Below are 21,825 nucleotides of genomic sequence, written 5' to 3'. Positions count from 1 at the left end.
GGGGTGTGGGGCGAGGAGGTCAGAGCCACACAGGGAGGGCGTGCCCTCCATCCACAGGTTAAAGGAAGGAGCCCCTGTAGCAGCTGGTCTTGGGGTGCAGGGACACTAGCATTTCCTAGGTAATTAGATATTGACAAGAGCTGTATTTCAGTGGCTCGTGTTTGGGTGACGTAAATCCTATTTCAAAGAGAGGATGGAAAACGCCATCCAGACACCATTTTTCTCCAGAATGCATCTCTGGTTCTCAGCCTGGCTGGGAGAAGAGGCTTGAGCAGCTCCAGCCGTGGCTTCATCTGCCCCACTGTACCAGTCCCTGGGGGGGGGGGGGGGTAGCAAATGCATCTTTAAGCAGCAGAGGCGTCTTATTTTATTCTAGAGAAATTCAGTTAGACACATCCGTGTGTTGTGGTGATCTGCGTGGTGTATCAACGTGCAGAGATGGACAGAGTTCATGTAACGATCTTGCAGTTTCTTTCCTCTAGATGCGACTCTATAAATTTCTTTAATCTAGATGTTGCTCTATAAATTTTCTGGTCGGTACATTCTACGATGGCTTTGGAACAGGTTGATGCATTCTGGTGTTGGTAAAGAAAAATGCACTTAAAATGTTAGAGAAAACAAGAAAGTTATGAGATTTTTCACAATATCAGGTAAGATTTCAAAAAACCCTGAAATCATCATCATTTTCATCTTTAACTCTGAACAAGAAAATGCCCTGCTCATAAAAGTGTGGACAATTTTGGTCTAGAGTCCAGGCTGCTAAGACCACCTGGTCCCAAGAGTCTGACCATGGCAAGCCAGAAGTCTTTTGGCACAAGACCGTCCAACAAGCCTCTCTCTCTCACTCTCTCTCTCTCTCTCTGTGTCTCTCTCTCACTGTCAGCCCTCGAGTCTGGATGACAGAAGAGGCAGCCGTCCCCGGTCCATGGTCCGATCCTTCACGATGCCTTCTTCCTCCCGGCCTCTGTCGGTGGCCTCCGTGTCCTCCCTGTCATCGGACAGCACCCCTTCCCGGCCAGGCTCCGATGGGTGAGTCTGGCTGAGCAGCACGGGGGGACTTGGTGGGTCTGGTGAGGAGCCACCAGGACCCTGAGTTGGTTTGATCACAGCGGAGGATTTTTCTTTAAAATCCAAACCATCTTTGAAACTGAAAACCTCCAAGACTTTGCAACTGTAGTACCCAGGATGACTTTCAGGGTCTTATGAGTTTTTGAGAAAAAATTCTTTGGGTAAGGTTTCTGTCAGATTTTAAAGCCTCCCCCGTTCTGTTCTGGACATTCTGGAAGGAATAGGGTACATTCCTTGTTGCTTGTGTGCTTGTACTTTCCATCTCCTGCTCACTTCCGTAGTGTCACGTCAGTGCAAAACTGTCCCGCACTGTCAGGCAAGGCCACCTTCTGTCCTCAAGGCTTCTCGGGAGACCCCGGGTTTGCTGTTGAGCACAAAGTGACTAAGAGCTAAACAAGAAGCTACTAGACTAGTTAATTTGGGTTGAGCTCCCACTGTGTCTCTTGCATTAACTTCGAGTGTTAAAAAATATCAATAATTTTTTGTGTGTTTTTGCGTAGCAAATATGTAAAGTTTGTTCTTATTAAATAAAAAGGAAAAATGTGTCATGCAGTTTAAACCCCAGAGAACATCTGCTTATTATTTTACTGCTGAGTTTGCACGGTGGTATGTTTGCGCAACCCCATCTTGGTTTTCCATCCATCTCCTTACCAAACCCACAGGCTCCCGGCCCCTTCTACCCGCGGACCCACACTTCCAGAGCGCCCCAAGGAACAGCTCAAATCTGAGCGCCCTTTGTTGCCGATGACCGGTGTGCCCAATGGAGGATTGAAAACTAAACCCACATTTTTTTTTCAGTAATTTTTATCAGTGACTGCTACTTATAAAGCCAAATCCATATGGACATTCTCAATTTAGAGGTATTTAGATCATGTGTGCTTGTCTCTTAGAGCAAGATTGCTGAAGAAATTTAATTCAACTTTTCCCCAAGAAAATCCCCAAGCTAGTTATGAAAAGGGTTTTACATTTCCTAGAACGTAGGGGTGAGGATGGAAACTGATCTAGAGGTTTTAGATAGAGGTGTGGTGTGTCACACGCGTCATACGCACTTCCTTCTCCCAGGAGGCATTGTTTAACCTTGAACTGGAAGGCGTCTTTATTCGACTCCAGACTTTTGTTCATTCTAGGGTTACACCCTTAGCTATGCAATTAATGTGGAGAAAATGAGACTTTGGTCCCAAATGGCACAGGTTACATAAAGAATAAAAGTTCATTTTGTTGGCAGGTGCTTCTCATAATATGAAGAATTTTAAATGTAACCTATCTTTCTCTCGGTTCTTTATGTGCTCATCGAGATGTTTACCGGTGATCCCCCTGAGCTCAAAAGTGTCCACTGATCTATTTCTCCCCCTGTGTTAATTGTCTCAAGTTACACAAAACCTAGAATAAAATCTTGAGGATTATTTTGTGTTTATTGACTATATTCCCTATGCTGTACTTCTCATTCCTGTGCCTTATTTGTTTTATAAACTGGAAGTTTATAAAGTTTTGAAGACATGTTCATACCATTACCCATGTTGGCCCTCCCTCCTAACTCCTTCCTGCTGCAGGGAATGCAACGCCAACCTTAGAACTGGAGTCATTTCTTCTCTCTCCTGATATGGCTTTACTAGGACAGAAACGGGATGTACCCGCCCACTGCTGCCCCAGTCTGGTGTTAAAAGAGCAAACCACAGTTGCATGTAGACGTGTGTGCATGGTCAGTTTTACACATGCCTTAGAAGCTAGTCTAAGATCCACTTACTCAGTAGACTAACCATTAACATGGTTTTATACCAGCCAGTTGGTGTTAGTAGGCACAAGGGCCGTGGTGTCCTCCTTTCATCTTGAGACTGGGGATGTCCAGCCCACAGGGTAAGGGGGTGTTGAGACTCCCCAATAGGTGGCAGAGCCAAAACCCAGGTCTTCCAGCTCAGTGCTCAGCTGAAAAACGGAGGGCACCTCCATGTGCCTACGAGCTGGACTGGGCTTGCTTCTCATGGAGTCATCCAAAAGGCTTTCAAATTGAAGCAGCCGACATAGCTGTCATCTTGAGCTGGCTGTAGGAACTTGGTCAGAATCAAGATACCAGAAATTTCTTTGCATTAGCATCTGCCTGTTTGTTCTTATTGCATTTGTGACTATTTTAGTATGAATCTCTACAAGACGAAGGCACCCCTTTTGAAATATACCCCAAATACCATCTTCCCATCAGAAATCGGAGATGATCCCTTTATGTCATTGTGTCTGATCCAATCACATCTCCCCCGTCCTCCTATACGTGTCCTGTTTCTTTTCACTTTGTCTCTGTTTCTTTCCAGTTCGATCCTGTCCTTGCAAACACAGTTTCTCTGTTACAACTGGTTAATATGTATCTTAATTCCCCCTTGGCTTCTCTTTATAAATCATTCCTCTCCTGTAAGACTGCACAGTTCCCAGTCAGGGCTTAGATTGCTCGGGAACCGGCTTCCATTTATCTGCAGGGTGAGAAGCAACTGTTCTCCTCTTAAGTCATGAGTGATTTAAAGAACCATTTCTTCTAGGTTTGCTCTGGAGCCTCTCCTGCCAAAGAAAATGCACTCCAGGTCCCAGGACAAGCTGGACAAGGACGACCCAGAGAAAGAGAAGAAGGACAAGAAGAAGGAAAAAAGGAACAGCAAACATCAAGAGATATTTGATAAGGAATTTAAACCCACCGACATGTCCGTGCAGCAGTCTGAGGCTGTGATTCTTTCAGAGACGGTAATCTGTCAGGGAACCTTCTTCCCCACCCTGCGGTAGCTGCTGGGACCTACCTTTGCTCCACATTTAGCCAACGGAGCTATCAGTTGGATTTCACAGAATTTTCTATCAAATAGTCACTTTGCAAATCTGAGGTCTCCCTCGACCCTCCCCTTGTATCACCAGTGCTGTAGGGCACGCAGAGGCTCAGAGTGGAGCCTCTCTTCTCTGGAAGGTGCCTGTCTTAGCATTCATCCTCTGTCCCAGAGGGACTCTGCTGCTTCTAGGCTCTAGGCAGCAACGTAGGACTTGCTTCCAGGACACATCCTGACATCCCAGAAGATGAACAAAAATGCTTTTGTTGTCTGAAAACAGTCGTCCGGGTCGGCTAACGCCTTTGCCTCTCCCCTTCCTGACCCGAAAGCTCTAAGCCCCAGGTAGTCCCCGAGTTAGCATCTGCCTCGTGGGAGTCCCAGTGCCCTCCCGCTGGGTTCCGCCTGCAGCACACAGCTCCACGTTGGCCTCCCTGCCTCATGTGCCCCACACTTCTTTGCCATGTTTCAGAAGGACTTTCTGGCATTTAACCTAAACCCATGCCTCACGCTCTCGGCCCCAGGGCTGCTGCTCGCCGGAGCGCACAGCGGTGGGGGAGGCTGAGGGCACATATGAGGCACGGGCAGCTTCTCCGGTGCACTTTATTCCGAAAGTGCTATTGGTGCACTGGAAACGAAATCAAGGAGAGGCTCTCACAGGCTGTCAGCTTCAAAGGTTAAGTCAGGCCCAGAGCCGCCTCCCCCTAGAAACGATGGACACTTGTCTGGACGGTGGCCAGGAACGTTCCCGCCCCGGGCAGGAGCCCATGACCTGTCCTGGCTGTGATTGAAGGGTTGCTTGACAAAAGGGCTCACATGGGACCACCTTTTAATAAGACATATTTCTTGGCTTGTTTATATCTCAGAGCCAGAGGGTATGTCTCACCCACACTGTGTGCCATTCAGACTGGCAGTCATGTGTCGCTTGGCTGTCTAGAGGCAGAAGGCAGATTCGGAGCCACAACACGGCCTTCAAGAAGGCTAATGCCCTTCTGAGGCCTTCAGACACGGCTCTGACTGCAGCATGAGCGTGGCCAGGGACGTCAGAGCGCAGGAAGGGGACTGGCCAGAGGCTGGCACTTGTGCCCAGGCCCTGGGCCTCCAGCAGCCAGAGGAAGAGGTCTCTGATGAACCACCCGGCGTTCTCTGTCTGCTACTCTGGAAAGCTGGGGTGCCAGTGACCTTGCTGACATAGCCAAGGTCACCGTCTCTCAAGCCCAGGACAGAGATCTCAAGTCTCAGAACATCAGAACTGGGTGGGGGAATTAACAGAAGCACAAGATATTTACCAGCGGGTCAGACACTCTGCATGTCCTTTCATATATTTTCATTTAAGCTCCCTTTTAAGCTGTTAAAACCAAGGGCCTGAGAGGAGTTGAGCAACGTGGCAGAGCTGGTCACAGCTAGGTTGTGTGAAAAGAGGTCAAAGATCAGGCCAGGCACTTGGCCATCACATGCAGGTTCTGTCCCTCCTCGCTGTGGCCCTGTTTGCTTGCGGGGACACTAGCAGAGGTGGGCTGAGTTCAGCCAAAGTGGGACTGAAGTGCCCTCGGCAAGTGCACAGGGACGCACCAGGAGCACAGAACCCGGCCCCCAGTCAGCCTCTGATGACCCTTGGAATAACCACAGCCGTGGCAGCTCCGGGGTCGGGAAGCCCGACCTCTGGCTGGGGGCAGACTCACTGTTCTCAGTCCAGCCCAGCTACCTGTCTCTCCCCAGAGGGGAGACCCCTCGTCTTGCAGAGGACAGGGGTCATCAAGGTCTGTGAGTACCTGTGGGCACCTGGAGTTTCCTAGGCCAGGCTCCGAGTGCCCGTGACCAGCTAGGGGCTGCAGAGCAGAGCAGGTGGGCAAGTTGGAGGCAGGTTTGTCGGAGCGGAAGCACAGCCCCATTCCCGGGGGCATCGCCAGCAGCCGCTAGTGTTCCTGGGCCCTCTGGGGTGGCCTTGGCGTTTTGTCCCGCACCTGCTCCCCAAAGCTTCTGCAGAGGCTGTACGTCTGCTCACTCCAGGGGGCTGGGTTCAGCTTCCTGCTTGATGTGGCATCAACAATCCCATGGTCTTCAGCCGAGACTCAGAGACTGGTGCAGGACCGAGAGTCCTCCAGGGGCAATTTGCGTCGCACCAGGAAAGCATCCTTTGGTTTCCTGAGTCATCAGAACGTGCCTCATGGGATAGGACTGTTGCCAGTCCCCGTGAACATTCGCTGTGTCCAGGCCTCCCCACCCCCCACCCTGCAGCCATATTCGGCATACCTTGGCTCATAGGGCATCGCCCTGACCTCTGCTTTCACGTTCACCTGGCGTTCTCCCTGTGTGCATGTGTCCAGATCCCCCCATTTTTATAAGGACACTAGTCCTTTTGAGTTAGGGCCCGCCCTAATGGCCTCATCTACAAAGGACCGTATTTCCAGGTAAGGTCACAGTCACAGGTGCTGAAGGTGAGGACTTCAAGCCGTGCATCGTGGGCGACATAACTCAGCCATGGCAGACCCTAACTGTGCTCTTTCCTCCACCATAGATAAGCCCCCTGCGGCCCCAGAGACCGAAGAGCCAGGTGATCAACGTCACTGGAAGTGAACGACGTTTCTCAGTGTCCCCGTCGTCACCGTCCTCCCAGCCAGCACCCCCTCCAGTCACGCCAAGGGCCAAGCTCAGCTTCAGTTTGCAGTCGAGTGAGTGGAACATTCTCCACATTGGAATTCATGACATTGTTCTGTGACTCCCTCGTTGCCTGCAGTCTGTAAAGTTAGGCCCCCCTGCTCCCCTTGCTGCAGATGGGGTTTCCACAAGCACCCAGCGTACAGGGAACCCCCCTCGGGCTTCGGCAAATCAGTCTTCCCACGTTCCCTGGGAGGAAAAGTGAGCTCTCAGAACCTCCCTTGAGCCGGGGGAGTCGTGAGAGGCGCATGGACAGCCTCCCTCTTTGTATCATAGGATACGAGCAACACGAGGGTCTTGGGCCTTCCTGTGTTCAGGAGGAATGTAAAGTGAAGAAGCATTTCCAGGCTGTTCTGGAAAGCTAAGCACATAACTAATTTTTCTAGTTTTTCCCAAAATCTAGGGTTGCTATGACATATTACCATAAACTTATTGGCTTAAAACAACAGATTTATTCCCTTACCCTTATGGTGGCCAGAAGTCAGAAATCAAGATAACAGGCTTGCTTGCAGAGGCTCAGAGACTCTGTTCCATGCCTTTCTCCTAGCTTCTGGTAGCTTCTGACAATCCTTGGCATTCCTTGGCTTATAGATATACCCCCCCCCCCAATCTCTGCTTCTCTTTTCATGTGGCCTACTCTCCTGGGTCCTCTCCTCTTCGTATAAGGATACCAGACATTGGCTTTAGGGCCCACCATAAATCAAGGATGATTTCATCTTGAGATCCTTAACTCATTTCATCTGCAAAAAGCCTATGTTCAAATCAGGCCACATTCTGGGGTTCTGGGTGGACATGAATTTTGGAGGGACACAATTCAACCCCTACCAGTGGTAATCAGCTTTTCACCACTAAATCCAGGCCTGCCACAGAGGAGAGGTCTTGGCAGGAGGAAGGTGGCAGGGAGTGCGGGGCCACCTTCCTCCTCGGCAGAACCCGCCTTCCTTCTTCTGCCCTGTGCAGAGGCTCTGGAAGGCATGGACCGTTGTCCTTTGCACCTGTTTTTCTTGCTAAAAGGGGAGCAGTGGCCATTCTGGGGACCCTCAGGTCGGGGGTCAGCCCAGCAGCCATAGGTGAGCCTAACTGAGGGAGCACCTTCCCAGACACTGGGAAGGAGATCGTCTCTGAGATCAATCCTCACATCCTTACGCTATTACTGCAGAATCTTCTTCTAAAACTATTTTATTTTTTCCTTTAAATAATTAAAAACAGGCACCACTGCAGCTGGAAAACACTTCGGTGGTGTCTTCACGCTAAACCTAGGGTCACCGCGGGCCCCCGCCAATCCGCTCCAGACCTACACCCTAAAGAATTAAAAACGGGGACTCATTATATGTGAACGTTTGCAGCTGCATCCTTCACAGGACCAAAAGGTGCAAACAGCCCGAGCGTGCGTCCAAAGACACAGCCACACAGTGGACTAGTGTTCAGCCACGCAAAGGGACGGAGCTCTGACAGACACCACATCACGAATAACCTCAGACACGTTACGCCAGACACAGAAGGACACGTATTCTGGGATTCCACTCCCACGAAATATAAAACAGGCAAACTCGCAGAGACAGAGAGTGGGTTAGAGGTGTGGGGCTGGGGGAGGGGCGGGGAGGCTTTTGCTCTATGGGGACAGACTGTGTTCGGGATGCTAGGAGAGTTTAGAAACGGAGAGTGGTAAAATCAAAGCCACTGATTTTACAGTGCATTATGGTTAAAAGGGCACATTGTGTGTTCTGTGCAGTTTAGCACAACACAGGGAAGCAAGCGGGGAGTCAGCGAGTGTCGCCCACTGCCCTGGGCTCACCGGCGGGCCTCCCTCGGGAACCCACAGCTCCCCCGGAAGCCTTTCCCCTGATGAAGGGTTTTTCACCCACTGGGTCAGTGGGGAAACCTGGAAGAGACCCACCAGTAAAAATGTCAATTTTCCTCTCAGATAAAAGAAAACACATTTTTTTTCTAAGCATCCCCACGACAGTTGAGAGAGTATCCTGTTTTAATGGCTCTCCTTCCATTCGAAACGGGCTGTTCTGTCAGTTGGCTTTAAAAACCCACTGTACCCCCCCCCCCCAGCTTCTTCAACAGAAGCACAGCGCCCGGGGCTGCTGATGGCTTCATGTCCTACAGTGGGGGTCCCCCTGTCGAGACAGCGTGGGACGGGGCGTGGCTGGCTTGTTAGCTTTGGCTTCGTGCAGCCCTGCGGGGAACAGCCGTAGGACGCGGGCCACAGAGACCCGGCCGGGCTCTGAAAACGCCGGGTGTAGACAGTCCTTGTGACGCCCCACTGTTTAGATGCCACCAACACACAGAGGCCCGAGGAGGGGTCAGCAGGGCCCTGGGCTGTAAAAACATGACTGTTTTTACAGCGGGTTGTCGCCTGAGATATCTTTATGGCGCTTGGTATTCTCTTTCTAGAACATGCCTTCAGGAGGGGATCTGACCCTTCGCCTTCTCTGCCCCTCCCGGCTCACCTCTCTTCTCCGTCGATATGCGTTTCTGCCTCCCCTGCCTCTCCCGGAAAGAAGGCGAAGCAGCCACACGGGCACTCGGGCTTGGTGGGGAACGTCTGATTCTAAATCGATCCGGTTTTCCAGGTTTGGAGCTGAACGGCATGACCAGCACGACCGCGATGGACACGGCCGAGGTCCCGCCCCCCCTGCCCCTCAAAGGCAGCATGGCAGATTATGGGAACTTGGTGGAAAACCAGGATTTGATCAGCTCGCCCACGCCCCCGCCCCCTCCTCCTCACCAGAGGGTAAGTCAGCCGGGATCCGAAACGTGGGTTTTTTAAAAAAGCGTTCCCTCCACAAAATAGAAATCCCTCCTTCCTGATGTTAGCGTGTTGCTTTGGGCCAGCCCACATTTGATTTTGAGAAAAGAGGTCAAAGCGGTAAGAACTCTGTCCACGAGGTCTTGGTTCTGTGGCATGCACCCCGCTCTGGAAACATGCCTTAGAGATCCACCCCTGCCTCTTCTGGTTCTCAAGGTTCTCTGTTCTCGGGTGGCTGCAGGCCAAGGGCCGCCTGCACACTTTCCCCCCTAAAAACCAATATGAATCCTACGTGCTCGTTCTTTCTTTCTTTCTGTGGGTACTTTTTTATGGCGTGTTCTGCACGTTTATTATCTCCTCTTGTGAGCGGGGCAGAAGAGAAAGGGGATTTATTTGCAGTACACGTATTCGATTCTTCCCTTTATATAAAAACACAGACGAGCAGTGGGGCTTCACCTTGCATGCTGAAGGGGTGATTGACCTTCTGAGGCCACAGTGCCTTTCAGTTCGGCCCTCTGTCCCCAAAGATGCCACGATGGGGGACTGGCGGTGGAGACGGGACCATGTTACCTGGTGATGGCTCTTCGGGAGGCTGGAATGGTTCGCTGCAACCACAGAAACGGAAGTCTGACCTTTCCCGCTGACTTTTAACTCTAAGTCAGAAGGAAAGAGGCCCAGGGAGTCGAGTGAGCATTGATTGGTTGGGGTGTTGTTTTCCTAACAGCTTAGTTAACCAATCACACCTTTGTTTTCATACCTTTATTTAATTGGAAAAGCAGGAATGTCCCTCGGGTCTCCCTACACCAATGATCTGAAAATTCTGAACTTGGAAATATGACCAAATCTATTTTGTTACAGACCCATGCAGGGGCAACATTTTCCCATGTCCACTGCTGTTGCTACATCGTTTGAAGTGACTGATGCCACGTACTCTTGGGTCAGGAAGGAACACGTGCGAGCCTTGGCTCCCTTTATAAACGGGTTATGAATTCGATTAGATTCATTACCCAAGTATCGTTGCTGTTTGTTTCTTGTTTGATTTCCCTACAGCACGAGAGTGAGTTCCGGTGACACGCCTGTGGATTAGTGTGTCATAATCAGTTGGAGGCAGTGGTGTTTGCAGGGTGTTCCCTTCTGCAGGCCGTGCGGGCTGTTGTAGGAGAATGACGGCTCGTCTGTCTCGGGTGGGGGGGGGTCGATATCTCCTGTCCCTGTCATTGATCCGACCTCGGGCTTGTGGTCAACCTTGTCTCTGGTTGTCACCACTTTAAGCTGTCATTTCTAACCAGATGGCTCTTACAAGCAGTGATCTGACCTGTCATTTTGCTTCATAGCAATAAACCCCCCATCTTCCTCTCTGGCACAAAGGGGCGTCTGCAGCACTGGGCCCGCATCTGACGGTGTTAGCCTGGCTCGCTCTGACCCACCACTGTGGCTTTGCACGTGGACAGAAGCAATCATTTTATCACATCTCGAAATAGGTGTTTGCTTTTGTCTGTTTTTAACTGTTCTTACTGACCTTGAGACGACTCAGAGTCTGTTCCTCTACTTCATTTCTTATCATGTCTCAATGTCAGTACCTCAGTTCTCTGTTTTCCTATTTATTCTCTTCTGTGTGCTAGGCACTAGGGCGTCTTAGCATTTCCTTGTCTGCGAACCGGGAGGAAATCTGGTCACCAGGGGAGAGACTGCTGCGTCACCGTTCTGTCCTTGAAACTTCTTCCCTCACGTTGCGTTACACGTGAGCCTTCACGTCTGCTTGTCTCTTCATCCGTCCGTTCATCGGTGCTCCATTTACTCACCACGTTCATTCATTCGTCCACTCGCTCACTCATTCACTTACTTGATCGGCCCACGCACATTTACAGAACATCTCCTGCGAGGCAGGTGTCTGTGATGGGCGGGGTTGCCAAAGGCTGCCCTCCGTCCCTCCCGCCCTGGCAGGTCCATTTAGCAGGGGTCTTCCTATCCCCTTGGCAATGGTCAAATCATTTGCAGGACTCTAAGGGCAAACGATGGCCCACGGACCAAGGACAGCCTGCTGCCTTTTCTTTTCTTCTTTTCCAGAGAGACAGAGTGTGTGGCGAGAGGGCAGAGGGAGAGGGGGAGAGAGAATCCCAAGCCGACTCCCCACTGAGCACAGAGCCCAAAGTGGCTCAGTCTCATGACCGTGAGATCATGACCTGAGCCGAAATCAAGAGTCAGACGCCTAACCGAATGAGCCATCCAGGCGCCCTGACCCACTACCTTTTTTTGTAAATAGTTTCGTTGAGACACAGCTGCGTTCCTTCTGTGTATATAATGTGTTTCCCTCACAAAGAGCTCACACATTTCCCTGCTGTTGCTCGCCCCCCCTCAGTCTGCAGTTTGGGAAGAGACTGCACAACAAACTGCATTTAAACAGGTCCCTGGGGTAGGGGGATCACAGGTACCCAGCTAACTCTCTTTCGTGAGGTTTTTCTAGTTCCGAGGGCAAGGGAGGGCTTCTCGCCCACCCCTGGAGAGCCTGTCCAAGGCCCTGTTTGTCCCCGGATGGTTGAGGGACATCTTCAGGGGGCACGAGCCAAGGCCCGTGGATCCTCACCGAGGAGCTCTCAGCAGGGACAGCGCCTGGCGCCGGGGTGGCCCTGGGTCTGCTCTGCCCCGTACCCTGGCTCTTCACCGTTTAAACTGTCCAGTTCTGAAACCAGTCCGTTTCCGGGGGCCCCGGGGTCACAAGCACCTGGAATTAAAGCCGCCGCACCAAGAGCAGTGCTTTCCCTTCTCGAGGGCTGTGCAGACGTCTCAGGCGCTTTGTGAAAAGCAGCCTATCGGAGATGCCAGAAAGGCCCGTCGCCACCAGCTGCCCAGCCCCGGGTCACGCAGAGAGGGCCCCCGCCCCCGGGGGTGCAGAGTCACTTTGCGTGCCCGCCGCTCAGGCCCCACCTGGTGCACGTCAGTAACGTGACGTCTGCCTTCTGTCTCTTCTAGCATGTGCCGCCCCCGCTGCCCAGCAAAACCCCGCCTCCGCCCCCCCCAAAGACAACACGCAAGCAGACGTCGGTGGACTCCGGCATCGTGCAGTGAGGGCCGCAGGCCCGCGCCGAGAGCCAGCCGCCGCCCGCCCCCTCCGCGTCTCCTCCCGCGTCTGCTGGTTACTCGTGGGGCCTGTGGTGTCGGACACGCAGTGCAGTTGCTTGTCCTGAAAAGGAGTTTCTTTCCAGCTGCGGCGTGAGTGGCCTTGCTTATTGGGGAGCAAGGTGCATGTGGGTCTGGAACGTACTGTTGTGCTCATCAAAAGTGGGGGTTTCTGACTGTGTCTGTCTTGAGAGAGCCCGAGTCTTGCCCGAAAGCCCTCCGTTTGTGCCGAATGACACGTGAGCAGGGAACACGGTGGACCGGGGTTGGCGCCGTCGGAGGGGAGAGGCCATCGCCCGTGAGACCGTGTAGCGAGTGAGCGCTCGTCTTCTCCCGAGGCCGACCCCCAGCGGACCCCCACGGGTGTTTTCACAGCCCTCCTCCTGCGGGTGTGACTTTGTGGTCAAGCGTATCTTCAACCTGTGTCGGGCAGTAAGGCCAACCCTTTCAGGGAAGTTCCTGATTTCCTTTGGTATAATTTAAAATAGGATTATTTCTCAGATAACTGCACAGTTACTAATTTATGGAGTGGAAACACCATTAGAAATCCTGGATCAAGTGGGAAAGCAAATACAAATATAGGAAGATCCGTTTTCTTTCTTTTTAAAAAGAGAAGGCCTTTGGGCGGAGACGGTTTTCATGGGGCGAGTTCCTTCTGTCCTCGTTCTGTACAGAAGTTTGTATATATCATGGTTCCTAGAACTCAAGTTTTAAATGTTTTTGATCCTTCCGTTTATTGTAACAGACATCTGCAAATGATTCTCCATATGTGTTCCTAATTTTTAACTGCTGGAAGTGTAAAAAACACGAATTAAATTTTGTTGATTTTTTTTCCCTAAGCTCCAAAGTCCTGCCAGTGTTGGTGGACGATGATTAAGAAAACAAAACAACTAACTTGTATAACCTAATATCTTTATTCTGTCATCTGTATTTTTTTATCCGCAGTAATCATGATATTTTTCTAGTAGGCTCAAAAGTCATTCATTGACAGCAAAAAATAAAAAGCCATTTAAAAAGACTCAGTGTCTGAACACTACCGTTTTTATCCCTTGACGTAAAAATATATATGTATAAATGCCATTGTTGTCCTCTTTCTTAAAGAGCTTTGTGACTTGCGTTTCTGTATGTGTGTATCTGCCTTCGTCACCTCTGTGGTCTCTCACTTGGGACCCAGATCGACAGCGCCTGTGTCCCTCCGTGTGTCTGCACGTCCTTGCAGAGAGCGCAGGGCAGGGCCTAGCTTGCTGACGCTGTCTCCCCTCGGCCCAGCCCGGCTCTCCGGCTGCACGTCCTTTCTGCCCCTGCAGCCTTTCAGCTGCTGACTTGAGAGAGGGTTTTGTTTAGTGCGATGCGTCATTCAGCGTCAGACTCCAGAGCTCTGTGGGTCTCAGGTGCGAGAAACAAAGGCGGCAGTGAGTTCCTCTTTCCATGTACAGCACACTTCTCTGCTCCTTCCAGACATGTCCCTGTTGCAACCACGGGACGTGCCGCCCTACCGCCCCGTTAACCAGACCTCCAGGAAACCTGCTGCAGAACCCAGGAAACTCAGGATCCTTCTCTCCCGCGCCATCACTGCCCCCCCACCCCGTTTATTCGGCCTTACTATAAATATCCAGTCCGCCACCTGGAAATGTGAGACTCATGTGAATATAGAATGTTTTCCTTTGTGAACTCTTACTCTTTAACTGAGAGAAATATTCCTCCTCCGTTGAGTATATTGGAAACTGCATACCGTCCAGGACCCTAAAAGAAGTGCATTGGGCATTCCAACCTGGGAGAGGAGAGCTCGGGAGAGGCCAGGCCCTGGCGGTGGGTCCTTGTCGGGTAGCCAGCATTGCACACTGCAGAAGCTGTTGCCCCAAATCGTAAAAAGAGTTCCTGGCCCCACAAAAAAAATTGTTATTTTTCTTCTAGAATGGCATCTGGGTTCTAGCTCTCTCCCTGCACAGCCTCCTCCTGAAAGTCTTCCTGGATAATACCCAGACTTCACACTTCAGGGGACACCCCCCCCCCCGCTAGATGCTCCCCAACTGCTGGGAATCCCACACTGGGGTCCAGAGCTGGAAAATATGCAGACCCAAGATGTCTTCACCTTTCCAGTCAAGGGCTGGACTGCAAAACTCTAGTCAAGAAAGAGCTAACTCCTGTGTCAAGTGTCTTCTCAAGACACTCATGGGATGAGGTCAAGGGGCACTGCTTGCCTATCTAGATGCAATGATAGATGTTTTGCTCAGGAAAAATCATATATATGGATATATTTCTCAACCTTTCTTTCATCATTAGCTTCCCAGGAGCCTTTTTAGATATTTTTTCCTAATCTTTTCCCCATCAAGAAATGTTAGCAGTACAGGTACACTATGAATGTATTTTATGTACGTTATGTGTATCTATGCTTTTTACACGAGCAATGTAAGATTTTTTTGTTCCCTGAGCACCGATTTTCACCCCCTTAGAGGTGATATTGCCTCGTTGAGAGTGCATGCTCTAAAACAGAAATGGTGAGGATCTTATGTTCTATTTTTGCTTTGGGTGCCAGGAAGCTCAAAGCCAAACTTAGCTCTCACACATTCAGCTACATTTTGGTTTTATCCTCCTGCCTTCCAAAATGCTCTCCAGTCTATTACAAATCCATCTTTATTTAACCCTATTTAACTTTATTTTATTTTTAACTACCCAGTTTAATATATATTTTCCTCAAATCTTTGTTAAAAGAAGATAGCTCATGAGCTGTATTTTACAAGTGTAGAAGTCTTTTTCTTTTTTAAAAACCACCCTTGGTGCTTGAAGAGTGCTGGCTAGTATTTTAAGAAATTCATTTTTAATCAATGTTAGATTACTCTTTCTTGTGGGGATTTGATCATTTCACGTCCTTACTGATTTCTGCGGCTCTGATTCTTTTATGGTGTCGGGCATTACAGTCCACGTCCCCCGGAGTCTTGGCTGGCATCATGAATTTTGGCTCTCGTGTTTTTGTTCTCTGATTACTTTTTAGCATTTTGCTTACTTTTTAAGGGTTTTCTCAGGACTTTTTTTTTTTTTTTCCCAATCTGCCCTCTGAATTGAACGTCTACTGTTTAGGTGGTGATGCCTCCGAAAAGCCTAACAGGGAACCTGATGAGGCAATAACCCTTTGCACCCGAATAAGCCAAACTGGGGCTCCTCGTTTGTCTCCCACGAGCACAGAGAAGCCTGTGCTCCCTCCGCGTCCGGTGATGGCCTGAACGCAGCAGCCGGGCGTGAGAGGGGAGCAGGGACTGTGTGGGGCGTGATGCACATCAAAGCTCTTTTTGCCGATACTGGTGGGTCCAGTTCAGCCCAGAGCAAAAGACTTGGGGATCATTAATCTTACGTGTCAGCTTGGCCAAGCTATAGCGTCCAGTGAGTCAAACACTCATCTAGCTATTGGGGTGAAGGCATTTGGAAGATGCGGTTCACATCTACAGTCGGTTGACTTGAAGTAAAGGAAATCACCCTCAATGATGTGGGTGGGCCTCATCCAATCAGTTGAAGTCTTTAAGAGCAAGACTTGAGGTTTCCTGGAGAAGAAATTCTGCCTTAAGGCTACGGTGTGAAAACCCTGCCTGAGCTTCCAGCCTGTGCTGTGACAGTGGGATTTGCCAGTCTAGAATCACATGTGCCAATTCCTTTAAATCTCTCAATCTCTGTGTACACATACCTCCTCTTGGTTCAGTTTCTATGAAGAACTGTGATACAAGAGTATTATGACATATTCAAAGCAAAAATGTTCGCACAAAAGACAAGAGGGGGAGCACAGCAAATTTCCTCTAGGAAAGTGGTATTCTGACCGACAGAGGTGGCTTTAGAGTAGAAATTCCTGGATAGACGCCCAGAGTCTAGAGACCCCTGACGGTCCCTTTAGCTTCTCCAGTTCATCAGTCCAACGATAGTAATACCAGTTGCCCACATTGTCCTTTGTGTCCTGAGGCTGGAGTTCCCAGTGGCTTCCTCCACGGGTCTGGCACTGGGGCTGCCTCTCTCTTTCTAACTCTCTTTCTCTGTGTCCGTCTGTTTGTCCCAACCCCACTGCACTGTCTTTTGTCCTCTAGGGCCATTTTATCTGTAGGAGGAGACTGCATGGCCAAGTTTCTCCCTGTTTAAACTCTGCACAGAATGTACCTTCGTGAAGCCATTGTGAGATTGTCATGTGACCTTCCCTGTGGCCCGGCAGCAGTGCTGGGTGCCCGTCCTCTAAGCCCACCCGTTCGGGTTCTGCACTTTCCCTCTGAGTCCCAGCCTCTTCCTTTGAATCCCAGCCTCTCCTGGGCTCCCGGAGGCCAGTTCTACCTGACCCTCTGCAGGTCAGCTGTGGAGCTGGGCGGTGCTAGAAATGGCCTCCCACAGCAGCCCTGCTTCCGTTGCATGGTCTTCTCTTCACTACCTTTGCAATGTCTGAAGTCTCCACGATGTGTCCTGTAATCCAGCCATCTTGCTGCCCTTTCTGACCCCAGGAACGAATCCCATCCCTCTTTCCAGCCTCGGCAGCGTTTCCACATCTCCCTGGTTTCCTGTTAGTTTAGTTCACTTATGGCCGCCCATCTAGCTGTTGCTACTAATGTTTATTTTCAGTATCGGGAAGTGCTGGATTTCATCTGCTGTTTGTCCCTTCTCTTCTCTTAACTGGGTGTGCCATTTTATATTCATTTGGATGGTGTCTCTAGCGATATGCCACGTACTTTGTCAGGCACAGTGGTGGATAGTGATGGAGCATGAGGAACACGGGAGCACGTTGGAGCATAAGGAGCATGGTGGAGCAGGAAGAGCATGTTGGAGCATAGGGAGCATGATGGAGCGTGAAGAATATAAGGAGAGCATGGTGGAGCATGAAGAGCATGGTGGAGCATGACGGAGTGTGGTAGAGCATGATGGAGCATGATGGAGCTTGATGGACCATGGTGGAGCATGATGGACCATGGTGGAGCATGGTGGAGCTTGGTGGAGCATGGTGGAGCTTGGTGGAGCATGAAGAGCATGATGGAGCTTGGTGGAGCATGGTGGAGCTTGGTGGAGCATGAAGAGCATGATGGAGCTTGGTGGAGCATGGTGGAGCTTGGTGGAGCATGAAGAGCATGGTGGAGCATGGTGGAGCATGACGGAGCATGGTGGAGCATGATGGCGCATGACGGAGCATGGCTGATGGAAGCCGATGTGGGTGGTGTGAGCCAGGGCTGCGGTGTGTTGAGCGGACTTGCCAGCCACTCCAGAGCACATGCGGGACCGTGGTGGCCTGGGCATGTCAGGGACAGTGAGTGTTCCAGCGCACATGGATCCCATATCCCTGGAGGACCTGCGGTGAAGGGGCCCCTGGCCAGACTTCTGCTCGTCAGCAGTGTCCGAACAACCCTCAGCTGCACTTCCAGGAAAGGGTCTCTGGGCCGCGACCCCACTCGCTCTGTGGGCTTTGATTAGCCTTCAGGCGGAGCCACAGCCTCGAAGCAGCAGGACCATCTTGCTTCCTGGCACCGCTCCCCCATCACCAAGCGGACTCACTCCTCATCACGGACTGTTTGGGGGCACAGACGCCTTCTTCGGATCTTCCACAAATTTCACAGCTCAGAAAGTAAAGCTCAGCTCCTCTTTCTCTTCTTTCCCCTTGCCTTCCTTCCTGAACAGTTGAGCCCTAAGGCAGGCCTCCATGCTGGAGAAGGGGCTGGGGAGTCACGGAGCCAAATGCAGCAGGAGGGAGACACGACCCGCTTTCCCCTGGGTGAGGGGCAAGGGGGAGCGCTGTCCTTGTGGAGGACGGAAGCGAGCTGGCAGGTGTGGCTGCGGGGGCTCCCGAAATGCACCCCATTAGATGAAGCGGGTGGCCATGCTTCACCGTAGCAGGGGGTTTGGGTCTGTGTCGCCAGGAGAGTCCGTGATGTTCTCACTGGGGGGGAACAGGGAGAGAGAGAGAGAGACGCCCCCGGGAGGGGTCAGCAAGCATGAAGCCAGATCAGGCAGGAGCAGCCAGCAGCCGGCTTTCTCCCGTGCTGCCCTGACCTTGAGAGATGACGCTTACGTCAGCCAGGGCTGGTGGCGTCCTTCATCCCACCCAGATCATGACGGGTCATAGCCGTCGCATATGGTACCCAGCTGTGCCAGGGCGGCATGGAAACCACCCGTGGAAATGGCCAGGAGTCTAGAAGCCGCTCTGGAAGATTCTGCGTTGCGGCGCCCTGAGTCCTCAGCCACTATGCACAAGTGCAGCGACTGGGGAGGTAAAAATAATCAGTTTTGGAAAAGGAATAGTTGCGAATTAGCATAAATTATACTATTTAAAAATACTTGTTAACAGTTAATTTAGCATTATGAACACTTGCGCTGGAGAGGAGGGCACTTCATATCGAATAAGGAGCTACCTGCGAAAGGCAGGGTTATTTTTAAGCCCCTGCATATTTGGGCTTTCTCCGCGGGGAGCAGACGACCTCCATGGGCGTTCACTGCCTCGCGAAAGCTCTTTCACATGAAAAGCAAATTTTGGAAAGGGAAGCAATTATAATGGAAAAGCAACATCGGAATCACCCCTCAGTTTTTCAGAAATGTTGGGGAAATGAATGTTCTTCTCTACAAAGGAAGGCCGTAGTTTTCAGCCTGGGAGGGAAGAGGCTGCTGCCTCTGGTTGCCAGCCTCGAGGCCGAGTGGGTAGAAGAGGCTGGTGGCTGCAGCTTTTCCTCCTTTGACCACCTCTTGGATAAGGCCACCTCGGGGGAGGAAGTCCCAGGAGAAACTGCGGCGACTGGAGGCAAGGACTGTTTGGGCCTCCTTGCTGGGACGAGAGACGGCTCGCCTGGAATGATGGAGGACGTTGGGTGGTCTGGGAACCATCCCAGGCCAGCGCCCAGCAGCTCGGGGTTAGGCATGTGTCGGCAGAGCTGGAACGGGACATCCGGAGCCCTGGAATCTTCGAACCTTGAGGACCCTCTCTAAGATGCCTTGCTCCTGGTCCGCTCCTGCTCCCGGGGAGCACTGCCATCAGGAGAAATGGAACTGGGGGCCCCCACAACTGGCACAGGCTCGTGTTTTGCAAAAGTAGAAAAGAAATTGTAGAATTTGGTCTCAGTAAAGACCCTTAGAGCTCCTATGACTCAGTCTCAGCTTTGAGATTCTTCACTTGTTGGAACGCTTTCTGTGAGCCTGGCAGGTGCAGAGCACGGGGCTGGAGCACAGAATGGTCATGAGACTGACCAACATCACACAACAGGCTTGCTGTCTGGGACTCGCTTTGGATTAGAAATGGACAGTTTATGTGGAGAAAGGGGATCCCTCCTACATTGTTGGTGGGAATGCAAGTTGGTACAGCCACTCTGGAAAACAGTGTGGAGTTCCCTTAAAAAGTTAAAAATTGAGCTACCCTATGATCCAGCAATTACATTACTGGGTATTTACCCCAAAGACACGGATGTAGTGAAGAGAAGGGCCATATGCACCCCATGTTCATAGCAGCATTGTCCACAATAGCTAAATCGTGGAAGGAGCTGAGATGCCCTTCAACAGATGACTGGATTAGAAAGATGTGGTCCATATATACAATGGAATATTACTCAGCCATCAAAAAGAATGATTTCTCAACATTTGCTGCAACATGGACAGGAGTAGAGGAGATAATGCTAAGCGAAATAAGTCAAGCAGAGAAAGACAATTATGGTTTCACTCATTTATGGAACATAAGAAGTAGGAAGATCGGTAGAAGAAAGGGGGGGTAAACAGAAGGGGGAATGAAGCATAAAGACTATGGACTCTGGGAAACAAACTGAGGGCTCCAGAGGGGAGGCGGTTGGGGGACTGGGATAGGCCGGCGATGGGTAGTAAGGAGAGCACGTATTGCATGGTGCACTGGGTGTTATATGCAACTAATGAATCATGGAACTTTACATCAAAAACTAGGGATGTACTGTATGGTGACTAATATAATATAATAAAAAATTATTATAAAAAAAAAGAAACGGACAATTTAGGAGGCATCTCTTATGTCTTTCTTAAGGCTCCAAGCCTTCGCAGATGCATGTTGAGCACAACTCAGTACCAAAACTCGGCAGCCGATCGTGCTGCTTTCTGGGGCCACTGCGTTTTTCTCTGTGCAGTAGGACAAAACGGCCCACGGGGCTGGGGTTGCTTTTCTAACAACGGTGCTATTAGGAGCCAGAGTTGCGGCTCCCAGAGATGATTGTTCATGCTACAGTTACCAAATTGGGTACATATTAATTACTCAAAGTTATTATCCCGCTAGTAGTTTGGAGAGCAGTCATTTCACATCACCTCTCGTGGATAACCATGTGACACCGAGAAGACTTACGCATGAGTGTGGGTCTTCCCCGCGCTCGGCGTGGCTTCCCTTTGCTGGCGGAAGGGGGCACATCCTGCACTGGTTTCACGCTGTGGCCAAGGCCCTAGGTGAGCCAGTCTTTGGGAAAAGTGGATTCAAAGACACAAGATTTGGATAGAAAAATAATTGAAACCAACAGTCTTGCAGAAATCCACTGAATTTAAGGGAAGAGGGAGAGCAACAGGTATGTATTTTGAAGCCCCCACAACACAGTTTGAAAATACCCTGTCCCCAACCCTGTCACTCTTTATCCTCAACCCAATAGCAGCTGTGCCCCCAACACTCTCCCCTTTCCCAGTTCCCTCCACAACCCCCTGGGAAAGCCCACGCCTTGCCGTTCCATTCGCTTGTCCATGCATTTCAGCTTGTCACTCTGCTTGCTTCGGGAAGGGTCTCCTTCTTCCAAGTCTCAGCAATGTGTGCACAGGCTCTTGTCAGCCTTCCTGAAGCCCACAGAGGCTGTCTCATGACCAGAGAGCCTTCCCAATTGGGGATGGGGGAAGCGTGGAAGAGCCGTACATTCCTCAATGTGATTCCTGCTACGTGATTATGGCACATATGTGCCCTAACCCTAACCCTAGAGAAGATGGGATGATGCCTCCGGGGAAGGAGCTAGGCATCCCGCTTTCCCCACCTGCTTCAAGGACCACCGGCCCCTTCCTGCCAGACATGGCCCTTCTCCCCCTGGGCATCCCTCCCCTCCCCTCGGGGCAGGGACCTCCTGCAAATCCTCAAGCTCCTGCTAGGGATGCCAAGCGGCCACCTCTCCATCGTGTGCCTTTACCTCCCTCCCCTCATCGCAAAAACCACCTGCTCCTTCTCCAGGGGTAGGAGCACATTGGATGCAGGGAGAGTCCATCCATGTGCCCGGGCTTGGGTCACCTGCAGCCAGTCACCAAATCGGCGAACCCTCCTGACCGCAGTAAGGCCAGCAGGCACCAGCCGTCTTGCCCCTTTGGAGGCCAGCGATTTGCCTTATCCTCATTTCCCCAGTTGGAGGTACCCCGAACCGAGAGTCTGTGGGGCATTTAGCATCCAGTTCCCATTGGTTTTTACTGCTGCCCCAACCTCCAAGCTTGGGGAAAGGCTGAGCAGCTTCGGAGATG

At 51.1% G+C, this 21,825-nt stretch overlaps 1 protein-coding gene across 2 annotated transcripts in view; it reads left to right on the top strand.

Annotated features, from left to right (window-relative positions):
- Positions 1-13,409, top strand: part of DOCK1 (dedicator of cytokinesis 1) — a 495,194-nt gene extending 481,785 nt beyond the window's left edge. For both annotated transcript variants that reach the window (XM_045809510.2, XM_045809509.2), the window contains exons 48-52: positions 884-1,029; positions 3,591-3,789; positions 6,379-6,532; positions 9,101-9,261; positions 12,247-13,409. In XM_045809510.2, coding sequence (XP_045665466.2) covers positions 884-1,029; positions 3,591-3,789; positions 6,379-6,532; positions 9,101-9,261; positions 12,247-12,342 — 756 coding nt within the window. In that variant the 3' untranslated portion in view covers positions 12,343-13,409. The remainder of the gene's footprint in view (positions 1-883; positions 1,030-3,590; positions 3,790-6,378; positions 6,533-9,100; positions 9,262-12,246) is intronic.
- The last annotated feature ends 8,416 nt before the right edge of the window (positions 13,410-21,825 follow it).

The sequence above is a fragment of the Ursus americanus genome, chromosome 6, assembly GCF_024610735.1.
Source record: "Ursus americanus isolate L20-20 chromosome 6, mUrsAme1.1.p, whole genome shotgun sequence".
Taxonomy (NCBI): domain Eukaryota; kingdom Metazoa; phylum Chordata; class Mammalia; order Carnivora; family Ursidae; genus Ursus; species Ursus americanus.
The sequence above is the reverse complement of the archived record's forward strand: the minus strand, read 5'-3'. Positions and strand labels throughout refer to the sequence as shown.